Below are 25446 nucleotides of genomic sequence, written 5' to 3'. Positions count from 1 at the left end.
TAGCATCACTTGCTGAGTAATGGATCCTCTGCAGTGAATGGGTGCCATCAGAATGAGAGTCCAAACAGCTGATAAAAACATCACAATAATCCAGAAGAAATCCTCATGACTCCAGTCCATCCAACCCGATCTCACGGCAATTTGTACATTTTTCACAAGGTGGCTTATTCGTACGAATTCGTACGACCACACTCGTACAAATTCATATGATTATTGCCAAATCGTACGTATTTTACGAGTTGCACAATTCGTATGAATTTGTACGAATGACCTACACCTAACCCCGTCCCAAAACCTAACCGTCACTGGGGTTTAGACAAATCTTATAAAATCGTACGAGTGAGGTCGTACAAATTTGTACGAATAAGCCACCTTGTAAAATACGTACGAATTGGCCGTGAGATAGCGTTGGTCCATCAGTTAACATCTTGTGAAGCGAAAAAGCTGCATGTTTACAATAAACAAATCCATCAAGACATTTTTAACTTCAATCCATAATATAGCTTTGTCTGATGCAGAAACAAACTGATCTACATTTTGGATGGCATGAGGGTCCGTAAACTTTCATTATTAGGTTAAATATTTCTTTAATTTGACAGTGGAAAAGAAAGTGTCTGGTCTCGCCATGTAAGATGGCTAAGCTAGGTTTATTTGCAGCTTGGTCAATAATGATACTTGATGGAAACTGAAAAATTATTTCACAGAATTCAGTCATTCTGCTGGTCACTGTGCTATTTTATAACCTAAATTTAGGATGATGGATTTTCAGAGGGTGTTTTGCTTCTTTTAAAAGTGCCAAAGAAAGCATTTGAAGTCGTTTCAGGTAGTTTGGAGTTTCCTTTCATCTCCCTGAAGTGCTGAAGTGTGTTCTATTACATTTCTCTTCATGCCAAAATTGATACTTCTCCATCCTGTGGTCTAGAGTCTGACAACATCTCTACGAATGAGATGATTAAAGATTTGAACATTTCAGTGAGCAAATTACCTGCTACCCAGGCAATCAGGGTTCCTCCTCCCTGTACACCTGTATAATAGACTCCATATTAAAAAATTACAGTATAATCTGCTATACTTGATTTACCCTACAATTAATGACTGTTGTGATGTTTAAATATTTAGATTAATTTACATCAGGTGTCTTTTTACTGTCTTTTTTCCCCCATTACAATTATAATCACATATCTGTTGCACTTTAAACTACTACACTTGACTAGTATTTTATTCATTCATTTATACTTCCCTAGATTTAGTGATGAATGATTATTGTGAAGTTTAATATAAAATAATGATTTTGCTAAAGTGTGTTGTCTTACTGTAAAATTGTATTATTTAAATATTATTTTTATTTTTATTTAAATTAAAATCATAACTTTTGCGCTTTAAACTAGTACACTTGCCTAGTTTATTTATTTATTTAAACCCTAAATGTTATTGATTAATGACTATTGTGATATTTAATATAAGAAAATAGTTAATTGCCCAATTAGTTGTGAATTAGTATGTCTTTTTACTTAAAATTTATAAATTTATAAATAAAATTTTATAAATATTATTTTAATCATATTTTAATAAAATTATAATCACATAACTGGTGCACTTTACTTGCCTGGTAACCATTTGCTTTAGCCATATTTTGAGAAGTAGGCCTAATGATGTGGCTCACAATGACTAATCATTAAATGTCTCTCCACTTCCTGTGTAAATGTGTTCTCTATGATATTTGCAGGCTGAAGTAATGCACTTCCTACGATTTGTAATAACATTTAAGATGGTCAGTTGAAATGTGTCCATTTTGTGCAATTATATATCTCCTTGGCCTTTCACTTTTACTGTAGCGTCTTATTTAGATTTTGACTGCTTTGTCACTGGATGGATACCTGCATTATGGCTGAAGGTTTCTGACAGTCAGGGGAAGGTGATCCATCCTACACTCACTATCTGCACTTCTCTGGTTGTCAGCCCGTTTCAAACTGCTGTCATGCTCGTCCCACCTGGGATTGAATACTGAAGAGTTTGACGGCGATGGAAATTAATTGGAGGCATTTGTTTATGTGCATGTTCACGATTGGCATCCCCAAGCTTGCCGTCTGTCAGGCCGATCTGTCATTGCAGACCTGGAACAGGCACAGGTTCCTCTCCAGAATCCCTTTAGATTTCACAGAGTCTCAGCTGAGAGCATTCAGAGCACTGCAAAGTGAAGGTCGTGAAAGTGCCGGAGATTTCTCATTAAGGTTATTGACCCCCTCAAAAACAGATTCATTCAAGCCCTTCCTTGTAATTCACAAGGCATTTTCTAAAAATACTTTTTATTACAGTAAACACTGCAGAGTTCTTAGATGGTGACAGAAATGTAAAAGAATGAGAACGATCCAGGCGTTAGAGGCCAAAGGTTTTTCTTGTTTTTGGATGATTAGGAAACCATGTGGTACACTGAAGATATAAAGGCAGGGTCCTTACAGACTAAAGCAATAGAGACGTTTGGACTTTCAAAGTCACTGAAGGTGAAGTAAGTCATATTTGTTAAAATACTTTCTCCTATGACACAGAGGATGATGTGTTGGTGCTGATGTAAAAAGCCCTATTGTGCTCAATAAAATAATTGTTTATGTGATTGTTTGGTTAGTTTTATGTATTTATTTATTTATATGTTTGTATTGTCCAACCAAGTGGAGATGTAGAGTGTTTTTGTGAACCAGTTTTCATCAGGAAAAAAAAATTACATATATTGTTTTCATTTAGTTTTGTTTTGTTGTTTTACTTTATTTTATGATTTAATTTTATTTAATTGTATTTAGTTTACTCTTGTTCTTGTTCTGTTCTATATGACTTTTACCAACAAAAAGTGACAGAAAATGTAAATCAATATATTGTTTTCTGTGGGTGAGTAAACAAGATGATTTTCACATAATTTAGAAAGAAATATTCTAGGCTACAAGCTCCAGTTCTCGAAAATCCCGGGAACCATTGTTCTTTATGTGTTTTATGGCCTTATTCAAGTGTTTTAACAATTTTAGTTTTTCACTAACCACGCATAATATTTTTTTTTCTCAAAAACACAATCATGTACATACATGCATTTCAAATATTATTATAGCCCAGTTTGTGCTGACTACAGTGAGATTAGACTTTACCTATTTAGATATCTATAAGAAACTGAAAAAAGCACCAATGTCAGGGCATGACAAAACTTCTCCAGGCCCCAAAAATACCCTTAGACTCCAGAGGGTTAAAAGTAACTCAAAAGTAATGTAACATATTACTTTCCATAAAAAGTAACATAATACGGTACTTTTTTAGGAAGTAATCCAATGTTGTAATGCATTACTTTTTAAAGTAACTTTCCCCAACACTGTTTTGTATTCCTCTCAGGTGTGACCACTGTACTGACTATGACCACTTTGAGTATCAGCGCCCGTAACTCCCTGCCAAAAGTAGCCTACGCCACAGCCATGGACTGGTTCATCGCAGTGTGTTACGCCTTTGTCTTCTCCGCCCTGATCGAGTTCGCCACCGTCAACTACTTCACCAAGCGGGGCTGGGCTTGGGATGGCAAGAGTGTGGTCAATGACAAGGTAATGATCATTAATCATGTCCCAGCATGCTTTGTGTTGTTTGGGTGGGGTGGCGTATGGATCGGATTGATGGATGTGGTAACAGTCCAGTACATTTTTGAGTGATGTGATGTCATGGGGCAAATTAATTGACTGATGGTAATTCAAGAGCACATCATGTTGTTGTGAATTTGTCTGGTCCACAAAAAAATTAGAAAAAAAAAAAATATATATGATCACATAGATATCTCAGTTGTTCCTCCTACACAGCAATGTGATTATCCCTATAAAGCCTACAGTATCTAGTACATGCCTTCAATCATCTTATAGACAGTTTCTACTTCTTTTTAGCAAGTAAAAGACACAGTTGTAAATCTGTCCACATTCAGCTCGTGGTTCACATGTCTGTTCTATATAAAATCTTTACTGAATTTTATAAAGTAAATGTTAGAATAGCTTTGATAGTGTTAGCAATATTTTACGATATTCTCATGCTGGACTTTAGCAATTTATGTTTATTTGATTATCCATACATATTTCTCTCAAGTATCTAAATCTGTGTTAATGAGCACTTCTCCTTTGCCGAGATATCCATCCACCTCACAGGTGTGGCGTATCAAGATGCTGATTGGACAGCATGATTATTGCACAGGTGTGCCTTAGGTTGGCCACATTAAAAGGCCTTTCTAAAATGCGCAGTTTTATCACACAGCACAATGCCATAGGACCTCCACATCCAGCATCTTCACCTCCAAGAGTGTCCCAGACCGGCCACCCGGACAGCTTCTGCAACAATTTGTTTGCATAACCAAAGAATTTCTGCACAAACTGTCTCAGGGAAGCTCATCTGCATGTTCGTCGTCCTCATTGGGGTCTCGACCTGACTGCAATTCATTCTTGAGCTGGCAAATGCTCACATTCGATGGAGTCTGGCACTTTAGAGAGGTGTTCTCTTCACGGATGAATCCCGTTTTTCACTGAACAGGGCAGATGGCATGTATGGTGTTGTGTGGGTGAGCGGTTTGCTGATGTTAATGTTGTGGATCGAGTGGCCCTTGGTGGTGGTGGGGTTATGGTATGGGCAGGTGTATGTTATGGACAACGAACACAGGTGCATTTTATTGATGGCATTTTGAATGCACAGAGATACCGTGACAAGATCCTGTGGCCCATTTGATGTGCCATTCATCAACAACCATCACCTCATGTTGCAGCATGATAATGCACAGCCCCATGTTGCAAGGATCTGTACACAATTCCTAGAAGCTGAAAACATCCCAGGTCTTGCATGGCCAGCATACTCACCAGACATGTCACCCATTGAGCATGTTTGTGATGCTCTGGATCAGCGTATATGACAGCGTGTTCTAGTTCCTGCCAATATCCAGCAACTTCGTACAGCAACATTCCACAGGCAAAAAAAATCAACAACTCTATGTGAAGGAGATGTGTCACACTGAGTGAGGCAAATACTGAGTGTTTATATATAAATATATATTTTATTTAAAATGCATATATAAAAAATATTTTTTTCTTTTTCTTTTTTTTTTTTTTAATAGAAAAATCAGAAAAGCTTTAAAATTTAGAAAAGCTCAGATTGGGCTTTTGATTTTTTTTCCCCCATGAGCTCCATATTCTCATATATCAGACTGAGCCAGAAAAGCCTGATGTATCAAATGTGATACTCAAAAAAAAAAAAAAAAAAAAAAAAAAAACAATTATGCACATGTATTTTTTATTTATTTATTTATTTATTTATTTTTTTTTGTCAAAATATTCAATGAATGTTTTCGAAAAAGTTGTTTTCTTCAGACAGTTATTTAATATGCCAGGCTTTATGGTGATAAACAAAGACTTTTACTGAATTGCTTGGTTTCCAGATATTTCTCCTGAGAAACAGGCCAGAATAATCTTTCTATATGAAATATTTCTTGTCAAATTCATATATTTGACAAAGTTTTTTAGGAGAAACATATGAGAAAAAGTTGATACCTAAATTAATTTTTATATAAATAGTCCATTATTTTCTTTTTATATTTTATGTTTTATTATTGCATTTCCAATATGTTTCTCCATTTGATTAGGACACAAAGCAGTTTGTGTCTCATTATGCTTTAGCTACCTTTTTTAAATAGATGGGGGTTGATTTTATATGCTTAACAACAGCACTTCATTGTGTCTTTTTCTGTAAAGTAATTTTTTCTCCAGCAGTTCCCTGATATCCTGCCTGTAAAGCCATGCTGATAGAATCATACGCCATCTGTGATACATTCAGCTTGCTGTATTTCTGCTCCAGGTCAGGGTGAGATAACTACACATTACTCCATTATGATCTTATCACGGAGCACTGCAGATTTTCACTCATATCTTGTTCATTTGAGCCAGAGTCAGTGTCATATTAAACAGATTACTCATCTTGATCTTATTAGAAACGATTCATTAGCAATTATTCATGCAAACAATCTGAACTGATTGATTTTTATAGTTTGTAAAGAAAATGTGAGTGGTGATTTATTGTGTAAAACTCACTGCCACTATGCCATGTTGCTGTGGGAGGTTGCTAAAGCATTCCTATGCAGTTGCTTATTAATTCTGCAGTAGGTGTTGCTTTGGGTTGCTAATGTGTTCTAACTGTTGCTATAGGGTTGTTAACAAGTTTTAGGTGTTGCTATGGCATTGCTATGTGGTTACTACCATGTTACCAATCTGTTGCTATAGCTTGCTAATGAGCTCTTTGTGTTTCTAGGGCATGTTGTAGGTGTTGATGTGGATTGCTAATGAGTTCTAAGTGTTGTTAGAGTGTTGCTATGTGGTTCATAACATGTTATAGGCATTGCTATGGGTTGCTAATGAGTTCTAGGTGTTGCTAGAGTGTTGCTATGTGGTTTCATAACAAGTTCTAGGCATTGCTATGGGTTGCTAATGAGTTCTATGTGTTGCTAGAGTGTTGCTATGTGGTTCATAACATGTTCTAGGCATTGCTATGGATTGCTAATGAGTTCTATGTGTTGCTAGGGCATTTAGGTGTGGTTGCTGACATGTTTTAGCTGTTGCTTGGGTGTTTGCTAGATGGTAGCTTACTGTTGAGGTCAAAAATCTCTATGATCGTATGGTCTAGATATGGATTATAATGCAGATATGGTGGGAAATGTCATGTTTGAAATAAATGTTCATGAGAAAATAGTGTGGGAAAAGTTACACCCCAAAGTGTAATAGTTAATCTTAGAGATTTTAAAAACTCGATAATGAGAGAAAGATGATCCAAGACCAGTATATACCGGACATTTGTTTGCAGACAAGATTTATGACAGCACTGTCAGTTAAAATTAAGCCCAAGCAAAACTGCATTACATGCTATTTTCCAGTCAAATGATTTTAATGACTATTTGATTTTAGTGATTGAAAGAATTTTTGTAATCCAGTGAAGCCAACCCTGAAATGTACTGTCAGCCTGTCTTTCACACAGACTTATCGTCGTCACAACCACAGAATCCAGTCTTGAGTCTTATTCTCATTATCTGAGATTGATTAATATCAGTTTCATAGGTTCTCTTCCTTCCCCTAGTCAGACTCTGTAGCACAAGATCATTGCTTATTCATAAGCTTTCAAATTTCCACAAATCACATTCTTCCCACTAAAGGTCAGTCAGCCAATCAGAAATGACAGCCTGTAGAATTGGCATGTTTATGCAGATTTTGGCAATGTCTTCCTCCGTCAGTCACAGGGCCTAGATGTCCATTTCTTGGTCCAAGTTTTTGATGTCTAAATCTGATGCACTTGAAATAGATCTAATCAGTCGTTTATTACCTGTCAAGATAATGTAATGCTTTCACTCCAAGAGGAAGAAATACAAAAATGTTTAATTTCTCTTTGCCATATTGCCAATAAACCTGTTTTTAAATTTAGCATGATTGTGGCATAAATGTTGCATAATTGTGATTAAAGTATCACAATACAGTGTGTGTGTGTGTGTGTGTGTATGTGTGTGTGTGTTTAAATGGCCAAAATATGCTTGATATTTATTTATTTAATGCTAAATAAAAAAATATTTATTATATATTTTAAGATTAGAGATTTGTGGCTTATTTTCTTCATACTCACTTCACAATATACACATTGTGTCTCACTTGTTTACTCAGCATCCACCACATGAATTTTCTAAAGCAACGTATAAATAAATGATTTAAGCATGAAATATGCTCTGTGGGATTTTAACTGCCATTTCATTCGTTTCACTGAAGGCTGTTTGAAATGATGTGCTCACATTGTCAGTGTTCACTTAAAAATGCACAGCTAAAGAAGGTTGTATATGGTTTATATTATGGTTTTAGATGCAATCAAACTTGGTATTACATTTAAATCTGAATCTCAGCCCGACCAAAACCTTTAGGAGATCTTCACTGATTTCATTCAAGGCATCCAAACTAGTGACTTCTAAGGAGTAGCAGGCTGTCAAACTCATTTCCAGTGATCATACATGAAGTCCTGAAGTTCAGTAATGTTTGAGCTGACAGTGTATCAAACACAGTAACCATCCTGTGTTTAGACTGATGCATTACTAGTTCCTGTCAGTCTCTTTAATTACCACAGCACTGTTTCCAGTGGCGTCTTCATCAGAGAGAGGTGCTGCTCTCGGGATGAGGGGGAGGTGGAGGTCTGTCTGAGGCGTTTTGAAACACCAGGAATGAGAGCATGGCCTGCAGGCATGTGCTGATAACCCAGCTGGAGAAACAGACTGAACGCTCAATGCATTCACATTCACCTGAGCAAATAAGTTATGCTTCACTGCTGTGTCATCTCGTATCAGTCGGGCCAGGACTTTGTGTTTAAAGTAAAAATCTTATGTATGGTAGTGGTGTTTTAGGATTGTTATAGTTAACTAAAGTAAAAATTATAAATTGAAATAAAATAAACATTAACTGAAATATGTGTTTGTGACATATCAGGACACAACTCTGTATAATGACACGGGTATGACACAGGTATTACAAGGTGAAGGTGACTTATGAGGACATAACCCATATCCCCATTTTTCTAAATGCTTATAAACCATACAGAAGATTGTTTTTTTTTTTTTTTGAGAAAGTAAAAATGCACAAAGTTTCCTGTGAGGGTTAGGGTTATGTGTAGGGTTGGTGTAGGGCCATTGAATATACAGTTTCTACAGTATAAAAACCATTACGCCTATGTAACTTTTCACAAAAACAAACTTGCGTGCGTGCTTGCGTGTGTGTGTGTGTGTGTGCGTGCATGTGTGTGTGTGTGCATTTTCATTTTAACTTTTTGTACTGAAATAGCTAAATCTAAAACTGAAATAAATATGCATAAATATTTATAGATAACAAAAAAAAATTACAATTACAAAAACAACAAAATGACTACAACTTTAGTTAAAATGGGAATGGAAAATATAAAAATAAAGATTTTAATATTAATTTAATATTTTTTATTAATTTAATATACTTTTATATTAATATTGCTTTCTGTATGTCCGTTAACTTTCAGAAAAAGCATGACAAAACAAACAAGCAAACAAATAAATACCAAAGTATTTAAATTAATCAATAACTGAATACGACTTAATAATAATGTCATATATTACCTGTATTTAACCTATATAACCCAGGCATATCTGTGTGAATTTGCATGTGTGTGTTTGTGTGCGCACGCTAATGGGGAGAGAAAGTTGTTATTAATTACTATTTTTCATGTGTGGGATCATGTTGTTTTTCTGTTTACGATCTGCGCCGGCACAACTGAATTTTTTCCTCCTGCTGTTTTGACAAGAACTTATTGAATCATGAATCTTCCCCCCATTCTTCATCATGAGTCTGCTCATCCTCGACACCTCCAGTTGTCCCATCAACTCCTCATCATATTACCGCTCATGTTTTACAACTTGGGTGGTTTTCTCTGGCAAGTGGATGATGTATAAGGCACACATGCTGCATTCCCACAGTGTCTGAGACTGAGACTGTCCTGTTTGTACAACAGGAGACCGGAGCAGATTGAATACTGTCAGTGTGGACAGTAGCCAGTCGTCATCTTTAAATAAAATAGTTTTAATGGTTTTAGTTTTAATATTTAGACATTATATTTATGCATTTTAAGATTTGTACCTTTAATATGTTGTTGTTGTTGTTTGTTTGATTTTTGTCCACATTTGCACATGAATAGTCTTCTACCTATTTATAGATTAGATAGAATAGTCCTTTTTTGTCGTTATTTTAATTTTCAACACTTTTTAATATGAAAAGTTTGTCGTTTCAGAAAAAATGTATCGAGCAGATTTTTGCTTAAAACGAGAAAAATATCTGCAGATGGCAGAATGAATAAATGAAAACAAAAACACTTTCTTATCACATTGATACGTGTTTTACTAGATTTGAGCAAAAACGTAATTTTGTTTGTGTACATTTTTCAGAAAACTTACTTAATATTTGAAGTATTTGTGTTTCTCAAGTAAATATATTTTGATTTAAGAATGATTAGATATTTTGTACTGGAAAACAAAACAAAAAACTAATAATAAAAAAACAAATAAGTATTCCAGTGTAGCTGTTAACTCCACAGCAATCCCCAACCCCGTCCCACTAACTGGTTATAAATTACAGTTTTCGCTCGCTTTCATATACAGTATAATAATCATATTGTGTCAACAGAATTGCATTAAGCACCCCACACATGACAGACAAATGTATTCCATTTTAAAAGTGACAAACTCTCTTTCCTTACAGAAGAAGGAGAAAGCTTCAGTCATCAAGAAGAACAACGCCTATGCCGTCGCCGTAGCGAACTACGCCCCCAACATCACCAAGGACACGGTCCTCCCCACCATCGCCAAGGGAAGCATAGCTGAACAGGGTAAGGCCAAAGCTGATGGGAAACCAGCCGAGGCGAAGAAAACCTTCAACAGTGTGAGTAAAATCGACCGCATGTCCCGTATCATGTTCCCAGTTCTCTTCGGGACATTCAACCTGGTGTACTGGGCAACATATTTGAACAGAGAACCCGTGATCAAAGACATGATGCCCTCTTATTAGACGATGTCCAGGGATGTGATGGGATCCATTAAGCAGGACTAAAGACTAGGCCAAAACCACCCAGGGACTGAATATATTCCCGCTTCGACGCTCTTTCCCATCTGCTCCACACAGACGTGTCGTGGATTGTTGCAAGATGCCTTTCTATCTCTCTCTCTCTCTCTCTCTTCTCTGTCATTCTTTTCTACAGCTTTTTCAGCAGTGCTTTTGAAATGACATTTGCCTTTGTATATATGTATGTAGTGAAAATGACATGTAATGTTTAGTTTGACGTGTTTGGCTCTGTGAGAATCTGACTTTGGACCTCTATCTGTGATATAGATTAGAAAATTATAGTGATTTATATTTATTTATTTGGTGTAAAAGGTAAAATTTTTGTAATGTGTTTGTTTTTAAGTATCCTATTAATATATATTTCTTTTTTTCTTTCTTTTTTTAATAAGACCAAGCTCTTTTATGCTCATGGTCTGATATTTTGTGCTGAGCCCCAAACATATGAGATCAACCGTTTACACACATCACTGTATCTTTACTGTAGGTGATTTTATTTTCTTCTATTGAACCGGGAATGTTCCTTTAACAGCATTTTTGCAAGATCTGTTTACTGTCAGATTTTTGACTCTACATCCCTTTATAAAGGTCTGTAATGCAGTGGCTTCAGTAGCATCAGGGTTGTGTGAGAAGCTCATTCAACCTGAACTCTGAAGTTAAGTAGAAAACACAATTGCAAGCCATATTACTTCAATTACTGTGTCCTGTTTTTTTTATTATTATTGAAATAGGACACATTATGAAAGTAATATGGCATGGTTTATTCTTTTTTTTTCAGAGCTGGAGCAATTTGTTATATTTTGATGGATAAGGAATTAGGAGTACACATTATAGTCTTAAAGGAATTGCTCACCTAAAAATTTTAATTTGCTGAAAATCAGCTCAGGTCGTCCAAGATGTATATTACTTTTTTTCTTTATCAGAACATATTTGGTAACATTACATCACTTGCTCAGTAATGTATCCTCTGCAGTGAATGGGTGCCGTCAGAATGAGAGTCCAAACGGCTGATAAAAACATCACAGTAATCCACAAATAATCCACACCACTCCAGTCCATCAATTAATGTCTTATGAAGTGAAAAGCTTTGCATTTCCAAGAAACATATCCATCATTAATGTGTTTTAACTTTAAACCATAACGTTTGGATTGTTCTTGCTTTTGTAACCTGCAGATGAGGCAACTTTTTCACTGAAGAAAGTGTATTATTTTAATAATATATTTGTTTTGTTTTTTACAAACATTGTATATTATATATATTGTGTATTGTACATTGTGTATTATTGCCTATTATTGTGATGATGTTTTTATCAGTTGTTTGGACTCTCATAATGACGGCACCCATTCACTGCAGACAATCCATTGGTGATGTAATGCTATACTTCTCTCGATCTGCTCCGATAAAGAAACAAACAAATAAATCCACGTCTTGGATGGCCTGAGGGTGAAATACTTTAGGGACATTTTCATTGTTTGTTTACTCTTACTTTAAGAACTAGCCTTAAGAAAGTAAGTTTCATTTCATAAAACTTTAAATGTAACTGGACTTGGTGCTTCATGATTGTTCACAAATGCACTATTTTCTAGGCATTTTTTTTCTTTCTTTTTTTTATTATTCTTAAATTAATAATTAAAAAAATTATTATTAATAATAATTAATAATAAACCCACTATGAATACAACAGCAAGATGGCCTTTCCTCAAACCTTTCCATCGAAGATGAAGTGCATCATTTTCTATACTTCTTTCTTACTCCTTCTCCAGGTGTAATGAGAAAACACAATTATAAGACATCTGTATATGGCCTTCTTAAAGAGTGAAAACACTGTGGCTTTGTCGCACTTTAAGAGCTTTAAGCAGCCTGACACAAGCGGAGCTATTCGTTTTTCAACTAATTGCAGCTGTTTGGTGTTGCTAATGATGCAGAAATGACCCACTTCATATTTCATGCTGGAGCTAAGGAAATTAGTGAACATGTTAAACAATTATGTGTGTGTGTGTGTGTGTGTGTGTATATATATATATATATATATATATATATATATATATATATATAATCATGATGATTTCATGTTCAGTAATATCCTGATTTCTCCACTGTGCTTTACTGTTATTGGACACTTACGGACGATGATTTTTTTTGGACCAAAAGACCGAAGTGCTTCAACTACTGCATGTTTACTACAAGTTTACCCTCTAAAATGAAGCTAAATATTCTTAAAATTGAGTGTGTTACAAAAAATTATATTGTAACTTCATATAAATGTCACTGACTCTGAATTCTGCAAATTTCAATTGCCTATCACAGAGATGACAACACATATATACATATTTATTTATTTATTTATTTGTATATATATGTAAGGAATATTTATGTAGGTGTGGTTGTACACTTGTGTGTGATTTACCATGAGCCTGTTTTATGTTGTCTGTTTGTACAGTTTTATACACAGAAAAATAAGCATTGCAGAGTTTTCAGGCAAGCTATTACGTTATTTATTTTAAGGAAAAGATGTATGATTTTCATTTAAGAATGCTGCAGCATTTTTGGCTGTATAGAAAATGATCAAATTGTTTCAGAATGATATACATACATACATATATATATTGTTTTTGTTTTCTAATATGTTGTTCTTATTAAAGTGTCCATATATGTTTCTCAGTATTTTTAGCTAAAATTTATTTTAAAATATATATTTATTTAAATATATGCATATTAATTTATCATCTTTATTTATCAGTATTACTTGATATGCTATCATCTTTTTTTCTGCATGATTTTAATATAGTTTGAAGCTCTGCTTTAATTTCCACACTGCTTTGATTGTATTAAATGATGGTTGCATCTTTGTTATACATAAACTGTATGAGCAATAAAAAAAGAAGAGGAGAATATGTAAACTTCCTGGCATGGAAAAGAGCTTTCCACACACAGAATGTATAGCTCTCTGTCATTGTCCTGCTGAAAGACGATGCAAATACATCCTGAATGAAAGTTTCATGTGCTGGTTCATGTTTTCAGATGGGATGTTTGAACAGAATGTTTGAATATTGTAGGTGATTTTTTTCTTGATAGGTGCTACAGTACAACTGATATGTCAATCAGCTTTTAATGATAGCATTATTATTTAATGTATTGCATTCAAAATTTTAATTTTGGTCGCATTTAGGCCACTTACATGATGCTCTAAACCCGTATGCTATTTTATTTGTATTTTACATTTTTTTATGTGTACTTTTTGGAGTTTTACAGACATGATTACTATGAAGCTGCATGAAGATCTTTCAGAAAATCTTATTTTGCGCTTTTCAGGCAAAATACTTGCATACAGGTTTGGAACAACATGACGGTGAGTAAATGACAGCATTTTCACTCTGGGTGAATTATTCCTTTGATTGAAAATGTGAGGAAGAATCAATGAGTTGTATGTCTTTAGAAATGAATCACCAAGGCCGGCTAAGTACTCACTAATGTCTGTTATATAATTAATATGTTGTTTCCTATAATGTAAATGTGAATTAAGGCACACGACCAACAACTGAATCGCTTTAGTCCTTTAACTGCTGGGACTCATTTTCTAAATATTGGTACTTTCTCTTTCAAACCTCATTCTACTTACTCTTTCAACAGCTTCTTGCTAAATAAACAACTGGAACAAATATATTTGTGTTTGATTCATTTATTTCTATCTATTTTAGGGCCTTTTCCAGTGTTTAGTGTGGCTAAAACACATGCTGCTGTACATTCTTTTTCTGAAATTTGTCATTGTTTTGTCCCAGGTTGCATAATGACCACATCTTAATAACTACCTTATAAATATTAATTAGCAGCAAATTGGGAGTTTATTGAGGGAAAACTCTTAATCAATAGTGAATATGTGTTCCCTAATCAAAAATGTTACCACATAAATTATCTTGTAAAATACTGTATAGTATGACTGGACGCATCATTAGCAAAAGATGCAAGTGGTGTTTCTTCTTTCGTTTAAAAACTGATTCGATTTTGCTATTATATATAAAAAAAAAAAAAATGTTCTGTGAATTTCGGTTTGAAATGGCAAAGTAAGCTAATTGTTTACATTAATGCGTGGTAACACTTTAGAATAGGGAACACGTTCACTATTAACTGAGAGTTTTGCCTGAACAAATTCCTAAGGTAGTTGTTAATTTTAGGTACAGGGTGGATTATGGGATCTATACGGTTATGCAGAATAAGGCATTAATATGTGCTTTAGAAGTACTAATAAACAGCCAATATGCTAGTAATATGCATGTTAATAAGCAACTAATTAATAGCTACAATTTAGTCCTTAAAATAAGTCTTACCTTATGCATTTACCAGAAACTTTGGTAGCACTTTATTTTACAGTCCTGTTCCCCATGTACATACTATGTATTTATTATAGTAATTACAATAACTATGTAATAACTAGGTACTGACCCTGAACCTACCCCTAAACCTAACCCTATCCCATTGTAGTTACCTTGTATTACCAGAACTTTCTTAGATAAATACACTGTAAGTACATGTATGTACACGTACTGTAAAATAAAGTGCAACCGAAACTTTTATCCAAACAACTTTAGAACAGTACAGGAATAGTTCACCCTAAAATTTACATTTGCTTAAAAAAATAAAAAATAAATAAAGTACTCATTCTCAGACCATCTGAGATGCAGATGAGTTTGTTTCTTCACAGATTTGGAGAGATGTAGCATTACATCAGTTGCTCACCAATGGATTCTCTGCAGTGAATGGGTGCCGTCAAAATGAGAGTCCATTCAGCTGATAAAAACATCACACAAGTAATCCACACAACTGCAGACCATCAATTAATTTTTTTGTCAAGTAAAAAAAGCTGCTTGTTTCTATTAAATAAAGCCATCATTCAGGCATTTTAAATTTAAACAGTCACTTCTGGACAAAATTCTAGTCTGTAACGGGAGAGTGTGTACATTTTCACCAAATGTTCATTATTCCTTTAAAACAAGAGCTTACGCTTCAGAACATGGGCTCATGGAATTACACCATTAGATGGGATTTCCCTCCAAGACTTTCTTGGAAGGGTCAGATAACAAAATATGAGCATGACACACAATACTTCAGCTAAATCCCCATTCAGAGTGATTTTAGTGGAGGGGGCTTCTCTCTGCACTGCAGCTTAACTCTCATCTACTCCGAAGATCGAGATCCACCGTCAATCCATCAGACAATTCCATTAGCGAGACACTGAGAGCAGGAAGTTAATGGCCAACGATTTTTAAGCCAATGCCTCAATTATGTCAGGAATGGTTTGAGTCTGGATTCATTTATTTATTTCATCCCTTTGTCTTGACATCAGTTAATAAAGTGCACAGTCTTTGTCCAGAGCACAGCATACAAAATCTGAAACTTGTCAAGAACTTTGTCTGGATCATATTAAAAGAAAGAAATAATGAGTTTTATTTTTCTTTAACAGATAAAACAGCCCATGTTTAGGAACATTATGAATATTTATATATTAAATTATTTGGTTTTTTTTTTTTTTTTTTTTTTTTTTGCATTGCTGTGCATTTTTTGCAATTTTTACCCCTGAAATTCTCATTCCAATAAATGCAAGAAAAATATAGACCTTAAACCAACAAACTTTAAAATAATTGTAAGATTTATGTGTTTGAATCACATATTCATTTTCCATCCATTTATATATAATATAATATAATATAATATAATATAATATAATATAATATAATATAATATAATATAATATAATATAATATAATATAATATAATATAATACAAAACTGTTTCTGTTGTGTGTGTGTGTGTGTGTGTGTGTGTGTGTGTGTGTGTAAGACTGTTTAAGTGTTAAAGTCATTTATTAATACTATTACAGAAATCTTACCCGTTTCGTTAATGTTTTATTTATGTAGTATGACTGACAAATGTGCATTACAATTAGGTTATTAGTTTATGTTTTACTTTAAGCTAAAATGTATGGACATTATTTATGGGAATTTATATGCAATATATTCAAATACATAAATCTAACATTTAAGGCTAAATATTCTTTTAACTGCACTTTCCTATTAGTTGTGTTGTCTTTAATTAAAAAGAAAAAAAGGTGTATTGGTAATTTTTACTGTAACGTAATGCAACTGAGGATATTAAATATGATAAATTATCATTAAAATGTGAATGCAAGTTATCTTAGTGATCTTAAAATCGGATTTTCTTCATGAAAGAGTTATTGATTTTTTTGCTTTTGATTTGGGGTACAAAATAAGACCGAGACATTTGTTTCATTTCGTCAGATTCCCCTTTTGTTCGTCCCTTTTATGGGATTTAAAAAAAAAATATTTTTAGAACCCAACCTGTTGTATTGGTTGTCAAACCAGATTGCAGAACAAGGCATCCTGGGTTTTTCATACGTGACCTGGCATCACACATGAAATTGAGGGCAGAGAAATCCAGATGAGGTCTCGGTTCTGACAAGGCTGCAGTTTTCCCGAGCAGCACCAGACGGTTTATTCTGACTGATTAAAGAATAACCCTTAAATGGAGTTCTAAAAATGGGTGAGGAGGAAGAGGAAGAGGTCGTTATCCTTCATCAGTCTGCAGAGATGACAGTGAAAGATGGCTCCTGTCTATCAACACCAAGGATTACGGCACTTCATTTAGGCTAGAGAGAATTTATCTATTGACATTGTCAAGCTGCACATTTTACAGTTTATTTAAGCCTAAACCAAATAATTTTTCAGCATAGAGTTAATCAGTACACCTGCATATTAACGTCAAAGGCCAAATTCACTCTGCTGCTACATCTGTCAATGGCTGTTTAAAGTTGCAGGGCGTTAATATGAATTCACATCTACAAAAATCCCTTAAACAGAATCTTAATATCACGTTTTTCTTGCCAAAGTCAGGTTCCGCTAAAGTAGTGTTTGAACTTGTTGACTGAGACTCTGTTAGAAGCCTGTGAGGAATTACCTTATAAGAATCAAATCTTACTAGCAAATGTGCTGCTAGCATTAAGAATTTCAAGATCTTCTGTCCTTCTTTAGAGGAATGTGTGATTGTCATGTATTTCACAAGGTCGTATAGGTCAAAAAAAGCAATTATGTAAGTGTGCTTGTGGAGATTTTCCTCACCCTTGAGAAAGAAAGGAATTTGCCGCCGTTATTGCAGTGTGGCTTTGGTTTGCTCTCACCAGGGACTTCATATGATTCTCACTTGTGACATTTTTGAAAATGTCACCATGAGGAGGGAGTTAAAGATAAGATTTCATACTCTGAATAAGCCAAGCAGCAAATCCAAATTTAAGGACTTAAAGCTCATAAATAATGATTCGTCAAGTGAAGTCAAGTCAACGCAGTTCAAAATAACCGTTTTATATTCGCATATATTTTAAAATGTTATATTTATTATTTTCGATGTTGAAAACAGCTGCCTCATATTTTTCCTGGACACCATAATACACCTTTATTCAGTATTACTTTTCTTTCTTTGGAAAGAAAAATGTGATATTAAGATTCTGCTTAAGGGATATATATATATATATATATATATATATATATATATATATATATATATATATATATAGTAACATTATAAATGTATTCCTTGCTTAATAAATTTTTTTATTTTTATTTATTTTTTAAGACTTGGACTGATATATAGTACATTTTAAAGATATATAAATAATGTAATAATATAAAATAATGTGAATAATATAGTTTTTTTTGTCTAAATTATGGCTCCAGCACACAATTGTTTCAGTCAATGTACTGAACTGCTGCTTTAACAAAGTGACAGTTTGAGTCAAGTAATTTCTCTACACAGATTTCTCTCTTCCGGTTTTTCTATGTAGACTATTTTCCTCCTCTGAAATGCAACACTATGACAAAGTGAGATCCGTCCCTCATAAATAACTGCAAACTCTTCCTCATTTATCCACCGAACGAGCACAGCAGCAGCCCGCCGTACGCCCAGCGAGAGCCGCCCTAAACAGATTGTTGTCTTTGTGCGTCAGCTGGTGCTCGCAAATAGAAGAGTCATTTCCATGGATGTGATAGATGCCTGACGGTTAAGATGTCAGCAGCATAACAGATCCACCCATCTGCTTTTAAAAAGCTCTCAAACGTTTTTGTGTAGCTATCACCGCTATCTGTGGCCTTTCTGGCGAATGCACTGTGCTTCAAATAAATGATTGGCTTCCTTGTGTCTTTTTTCTTTTGGCTTGGCTAGGTTTGTTATCGAATTCTTTTGGGGATTGAGTGACTGTGTGAGATGGATCTCCATGACCGATCAACAGAATGCTTCTTGGCCATTAGCTGCGAGCAAATTAGTGCTGCTATGGTTTTGTTACTGCTTGTTTAATAGACTACATTAAAGATCCATTTAACCAGATTTGTAGCTAAACCAATGGCTTGACTGATCAGCACCCTGCCATTTTAATTTGTTGATTTAATGGAAAACTAAGTGAAATGGAAAGGCTACTGTTTCCGCTGCTCTATCAAGCAACCTAATGAAAATGGCAAATGAATGTGTGGCAGTTTACTTGGCTTTAACGCCACGAGAATGAAACTATAATTAAAATTTCACAAGCTCAGTTAATAGGGCTTTTCCAGTAATTTTGGCTAGGCCGATTAGCTCAAGTAGTGGTTTAATTGCCAAGGTGAATGCAGGTCTATTTTTAGCACCTGGGAGATCTGATTAAAGCAAAATATTTAACATGGTTTTGAAATATAAAGGTACTGTAAGTGCTGTTGCATTTAGTTTCATTTTAGGGCCATTAGGATTAATGCAATATCCGCTAACAATGCAAAATTACCATTGCAATTAAATGAGGGTTTATCAGTGTGAGATTGTTTTGTAAAAAAAAAAAATCAGTAGTAGTCAGTGGTAGACGTCATATTGAATTTAACGCAGATGAAAACAAGGTGGGATTGACTTTATTGACAGATTTTTAATATAGAAGAAAAAAGATGCATCATTTGCATTCAAATTGTCCAGATGATCTCTTTAAGTCTAGTTCGTGTTAAGAAGGGAGGAGTTGAATGTGTTTGTGCGCGTCACAAAAAGCAAAACTCATCCTGTTTCTCGTTAATTATTTTTATCAGCCATGAAAAGTGAAGGAGAACAGAATGGCATATGTGAAGCAAGAACACACTCCATGGTTGCATCTTCACAGTGTGTGTTTGCGTATCTCTTTTCAAGCCAACAGCCGTTTCAAAACCTGACTCATGCATTACATTTGTATCTGTATTGTTGCAGAAATACATGGAGACGGATGCAGCTCCAGTGTTATTAAACTGTGCTTTTCATAGATGCTGAATATTAAGTAATAATATGATATTTTTACTCTGAATATTTCTGATTTTGGAAACAGGTGCATATAATGCAAATACACAAAGATCCCAGCTAACAGTGAATATTCTCAGAACGTTCTAGCACAGTTCTCTCGAATGAACAAAGTTCTTCCAGTAACATTAATAGAATGTCAGTTTCAAGTCTGTTCTTTAATAATGTTCTCTAAACATTATCTTAAAACGTTATTTATACATCACTCATGATTATAATTACATCATTATTATTTATTTTTATTATGATTTATGATTCTTATTTTTTTCTGAATCATTTTAGTTGGATATTTGTCTACATATTTTTTTATATAATTGTTTGTTTCAGAAAGTTCAGAAAACTTTCAAAGGTAACAATTCTATAATGTTTGCTCAATCCAGATCAAATGGAATGTTTACTCAACAATAATGTATAACAAAGAAAAATGTATCTTTCCAATGTTCAAGGAACATTCAGAAATAAAATTTTCATAACTTGAACATTAGCAAAATGTACAAATTTGTCACCAACAACACCAGGGCTGCATCCGAAACCCTAGGCAGTTGACTTACTGCCTCGCTGGCGTATGAGGCAATGACTTTACCGGCAGCGTTTTTGCACGAAGGCACCTCATTAAACTGATTTCATGATGCAACATATTGGTTTAAAGATCTACAACAAAATAGAAAGAATTTTGGTGATAACTAAATGAATATTTAATTACTATAATACTGATATTACTATAATACTAGAAATATCCAAAGTGCAAAAAGTTAGTCAGAAATATACATTTACACACAATCTGACCACCAAACGCAACTTTCAGACACCATCTTTTTTTTTTTAGCTCAACCATCACAGAATGGAATCCACAGGACTGTAGGATATCAAAGGCAGTGAAAGAAACATCTATACTGCCTTGGAATGTTGCCTCCAAAGGCAACATGAAACATGACAAAAAGGTAGATTTCCGATTTATTAATTTGCGAAGAATAATGTTCATACTATGGTGGTTATTCTCTGAAAGACATGCCTTTGTATTGTGCAACTTGATGCATGTACAGTAGATAGACACGGGGATCAGTCTGTGTTTTTGTTTTCGTGCCGCACCACCTACGCAGTGCCATGTAGCTTGATGCTTCATTCCAGAGTTCAGTGCATTAGGGAACAATGACGAGTAATTTTTGCAATTTAGTTTAGTAAAACAGTGTGGGTGGACTGGAGAGGGAGTTGAGTCTTCTGCATAGTACATTGAATTGTTTAATTGCAAATGAGCAAGAAAAATAAGACCCCGTAAAATCGAAATTGGTAATGTGTGGCTTGTTGTCCATTACTTTTTAGATCGATCATATCTGCTAGTGTATATATATTAGAGAGAAACATTTTGTATATATATATGAGACTAGTTTTTCTATAATTTCCATAACTACTGATTGATTTTGTATGTTGATTTTGCCCTCCTGGCAGTAAAGGCAAGTTGTGGACAGATTTTAAAACCCTAGTTATCATACACTTGCTTTTGTAAAAAGTTACAAAGGAAAAACTAGTCATCAAAATCACTGAGGATCACATGCCAAAATACTTTCAAGTCATTCCGAACACAACAAACTCACACAGAAATTTAAAGGAGACACGTGACAAAAATGAAGACATTACATGGTCTAAAATTGGCTCAAAATGTGAAGCATTTGGCAAAAGTCATGTGTGTATTCCAACATTTAGATATTAACTTCCTGTTCCATATAAAAAGTAAACACTGGAAATAAAATGGCACGTTTAAGCCATTTAAAAGGGTTTTTGCGATCAATCAAATATGCAAACTGATCTTCAGGTCTTTTCTGGATGTGTAGAAATGTCTGTGTGTTAAATGTGATTTATTTTAGCCTGTTACTGAAACTTCAGCATTTCCGGTGAGTAGACAGCCTCTCAAGTGTCCATCTTAACGGAAAGCAATTGTGACCGACATAGAGAGGTTGAAAATTGGATTTAACTTGTCAGGGGCTGATGGATCTGAATGTGTTGCCAGATTGAAATCAATATTCTGGCCTGCTCTGTCCAGAAAGCTACACCAACAGGGATACCCTTTGCATATTGCTTACCATTCACTCCACTCAAACTGGGCATTCACATCAGGGACGAGAGGCTTGTAAACTCTACTGCATGAATGTCTTTCTTGATTAATCTCTAGAAAACACTTCCGGCAGAGTCTAAAATTACCTTCCCCACACAGCCAAATGTGGCTTTGGTTAAGTAAATAACACCGGGTTGGCCACCAGTTGGCCGTTACAGCAGAAGGTTAATTTGCGAGGAATATAAAACACGAACAAGGCAACACCGTAGAGAATCCCTGATTGTTTTTGTTTTTTTTTTATGATTGAAACCCGCTCTTCAAAAAACACGCCCTAGCAGCTTGATACTGGAATTGCTTCTGAGATTGTTGGGTTGTTAAATTGTTTCTGCTATATCAGAAAAATAGTTTTGTTTGTGCTCCGACAAATCTATCAGCGCTTGGAGAGGAAACAAATTCTTCAAGACCAGAACACAATGTGTGTGTGTGTGTGGTTTCTAATGCGGTTTGGTAATGGAGATATTATGGGGGGGGGGGGGGGGGGGGAGAGAGAATTGTGCAACATAAATCACTGCACATGTCCATTAGAAACACTTGGGCAGCTGAGTGTAGCATTCTGGGTTAAGTGTAAGTGGGTCATTATCAGGAAATGGTATCATTTTTGCTATAAAAAAAAAAAAACATTTAAAGTTAACTGCAGATAATATAATATTATTTTTTCCACTTTGCTATACATAAAATAAAATAAACATTTTCTGTAAAAACATTTATAGGTATGATAATTTTGTAATATTTCCCCACTTTAGTTTCATAAAAGAAAATATATATTTTCTGTAAAAACATTGGTCAGAATAAAAATTTTACAACATTTCCCACTTTAATATTCATAACAGGAAATTCATATTTTCTGTAGAAATTAATTTATCATTTTGGTGATGCAATAATATTTTTATGCTTTCATAAGTTCATATTTTATATTAATAACATATTTATAACATTTTTATAAAATCCAGTATAATAATTTCCTTTTAATGTTATTAAATATGATGCCAGAATGTCACAACTAAGTTAAAGGGGAAAACATAGAGAGAGAGAGAGAGAGAGAGAGAGAGAGAGAGAGACTGTGATAGCATAATAATTTTATTTCAGTAATTCAGTTCAGCTCTCTAGTGGCAGTGCAGTCAAGTCAACAATGCCAGAAACTGTGTCCCCAACTAAGCAAGCCAAAGGTGACATTGGCAAGGAACCAAAACTCCATCTGTGACAGAAATGAGAAAAAAAAAAAGCCTTTGGAGAAGCCAGGCTCAGTTGGGGGGCCCGCTCTCCTCTGGCCAGATGAAACCAGCATGGTGTGGATTCATTCCAGGCTGCAACACGGCTCAGATTGAGCAGAGGACTCATGGTCTTCTGTCGACGGCCAACAAGGTCTTCACAGGGGATCAGTTTCTACGGCTCCACTGACATTCAGGGCTGTAGAGGTCGTCTCTAGGTGCTGATCCTGTGAGCCACCATCTGGACAGGATATGGACTGTATCCAGGTGACTGTAGTGACCATCTGATGTGGATATGGACATTTTTATATTTTATATACAGACGTTTAATATGTAATTTGTATTTCATGGTGACACACACATCATGTCCTGCAAGAATCCCGGACAGACAGTTTTGTCGGCCCCTGACAGTCCGAGCCAAGTCCATAACCTTGTTTCTTCAGTTTGACCCAGTATAGAAAGTGTGTAGTCAGTGTTCACCCTTAGAAAACAATCTGTCAGCACTCTGATCTGATGGACTTCAAACACATCATGCAAAGATGAGGTACCAGACCTGACATCCTTCACGGCTCCTTTCCCTCCATTTACCTCAGTGTCACCGAAACGCTGCTCCTCTCTATATTTTCTTTTCTCTTTACACACGCACACATCTGACATCTATCTTTTCTCTGGTCCCTTTTTCCTCCCAGTCTGCCTCTTCTTATATGGCAGATAAATGATTCTATCCATCTCCTCCTCAGCACGGATGTGATATAATTCTGTGGTGTGTCATGTTCTACTCAACCGTACTGCGGTCTCTTGTGTATGTGATGGTGTGTGACATGCATTTGTGTGTTTAGGTGCTGCACTTGTCTCAACAGTACTGTCATAAATACTCACTGCTAATCTTTTTACTGCAAACCCACCCGACTGCAGTCATGCTGCAGTGTGTGACATACCTCAAGCCCTAAAATAATGTCTTGATGTCATACCAGATACACTTATGAGAACTCTTCTCCTGGGGCCGTGGACTGGCTGTTATGAGAAAACGATGTGTCTGTGATTTTCATTGACTGCACACCTCCATACAGGACAGAAAACTGAGCACCTTGTCTTTTTTCTTCATTTTCTGACTTTCTGAAACTACCTTGGAAAAGCTACATATATCCATTCTGCAAAAAGAGGAGAAATATGGTCATGATGGCCTGTTTGAAATATGACATGTATGGTTTATTTAAACTGCAAAGTTAAAATTAAAATTATTAAAACAGATGTGAAGGGGGAGGAGAATTTATATGTGTGTCAGGTACAGTATTTAGATGAAAAACACTTACGCAAAGGATACACCTGAGTATCCTCACTTATGACTCCTCTTGAAGCCTCCTTACTCCTCGATCTTCTTGGTGCAATTAGAGAATTGAGATGTCTTTCAAGATGGCTGAGCTTGATCGGTTTTCGGGTCATAGGATAGCGGAGCAAGGAAATGAGGGCTGCATCGGAAAACATATGCAGGTGTCTTGCTGCCTCGCTGCCGTATCAGGCAATGAGTTTGCAGGCAGCGTTTTTGCATGAAGGCAACTCATGAAACTGATTTTGGACAGGCTTCTGAGGCAGAGTAATGTTTTAATGATCTACAGTACACCAAAATATAGAGAGCTTTGGTGATGACTAATGGGTATTGCATTACTGCAATATTAATTTCTCACTAGAAAATAACATAAAAAGTGGAAAACGTTGATCAAAAACATACATTTGCACACAAACTGTCCACCGACCGCAACATGCAGAAGTCATCTTTATTTTTGGGCTTAATTGTCACAGAATGAAACGCACAGGATTCTGGGATATCAATGGCAGTGAAGAATACGTCTATGCTGCCTTCAAAAATTGGCCAGATGAATGCATCTCAGGAGACAGGAGCTGAAGCTAACACTGAATTCGGACGTGCCTTGATGCCTTCCTACCTTGAAATGCATCCTCCGAAGGTAGCCTTTTTCAGTTTTCGGATGCAGCCAAACCCCATTTTGTCAACATGATTGTGTGTAAATTTAACGAGCTGTGGATGAGACGGTGGAAATGTTTATTTTAGTTAAGTTAGGTGCATGTACAATATTTTCCACCATTTATCTTTTTTCGCTCTTTCTTTTCCTCAAGAGACTG

At 35.2% G+C, this 25446-nt stretch overlaps 1 protein-coding gene across 1 annotated transcript in view; it reads left to right on the top strand.

Moving 5' to 3' along the window:
* Positions 1-10894, top strand: part of LOC113074962 (gamma-aminobutyric acid receptor subunit alpha-2-like) — a 60805-nt gene extending 49911 nt beyond the window's left edge. Inside the window, exons 9-10 of the mRNA XM_026247672.1 lie at positions 3370-3572; positions 10290-10894. Coding sequence (XP_026103457.1) covers positions 3370-3572; positions 10290-10595 — 509 coding nt within the window. The 3' untranslated portion in view covers positions 10596-10894. The remainder of the gene's footprint in view (positions 1-3369; positions 3573-10289) is intronic.
* Positions 10895-25446: the final 14552 nt, after the last annotated feature.

Source organism: Carassius auratus, unplaced genomic scaffold, assembly GCF_003368295.1.
Source record: "Carassius auratus strain Wakin unplaced genomic scaffold, ASM336829v1 scaf_tig00015876, whole genome shotgun sequence".
NCBI classification, from domain to species: Eukaryota; Metazoa; Chordata; class Actinopteri; order Cypriniformes; family Cyprinidae; genus Carassius; species Carassius auratus.
The sequence above is the reverse complement of the archived record's forward strand: the minus strand, read 5'-3'. Positions and strand labels throughout refer to the sequence as shown.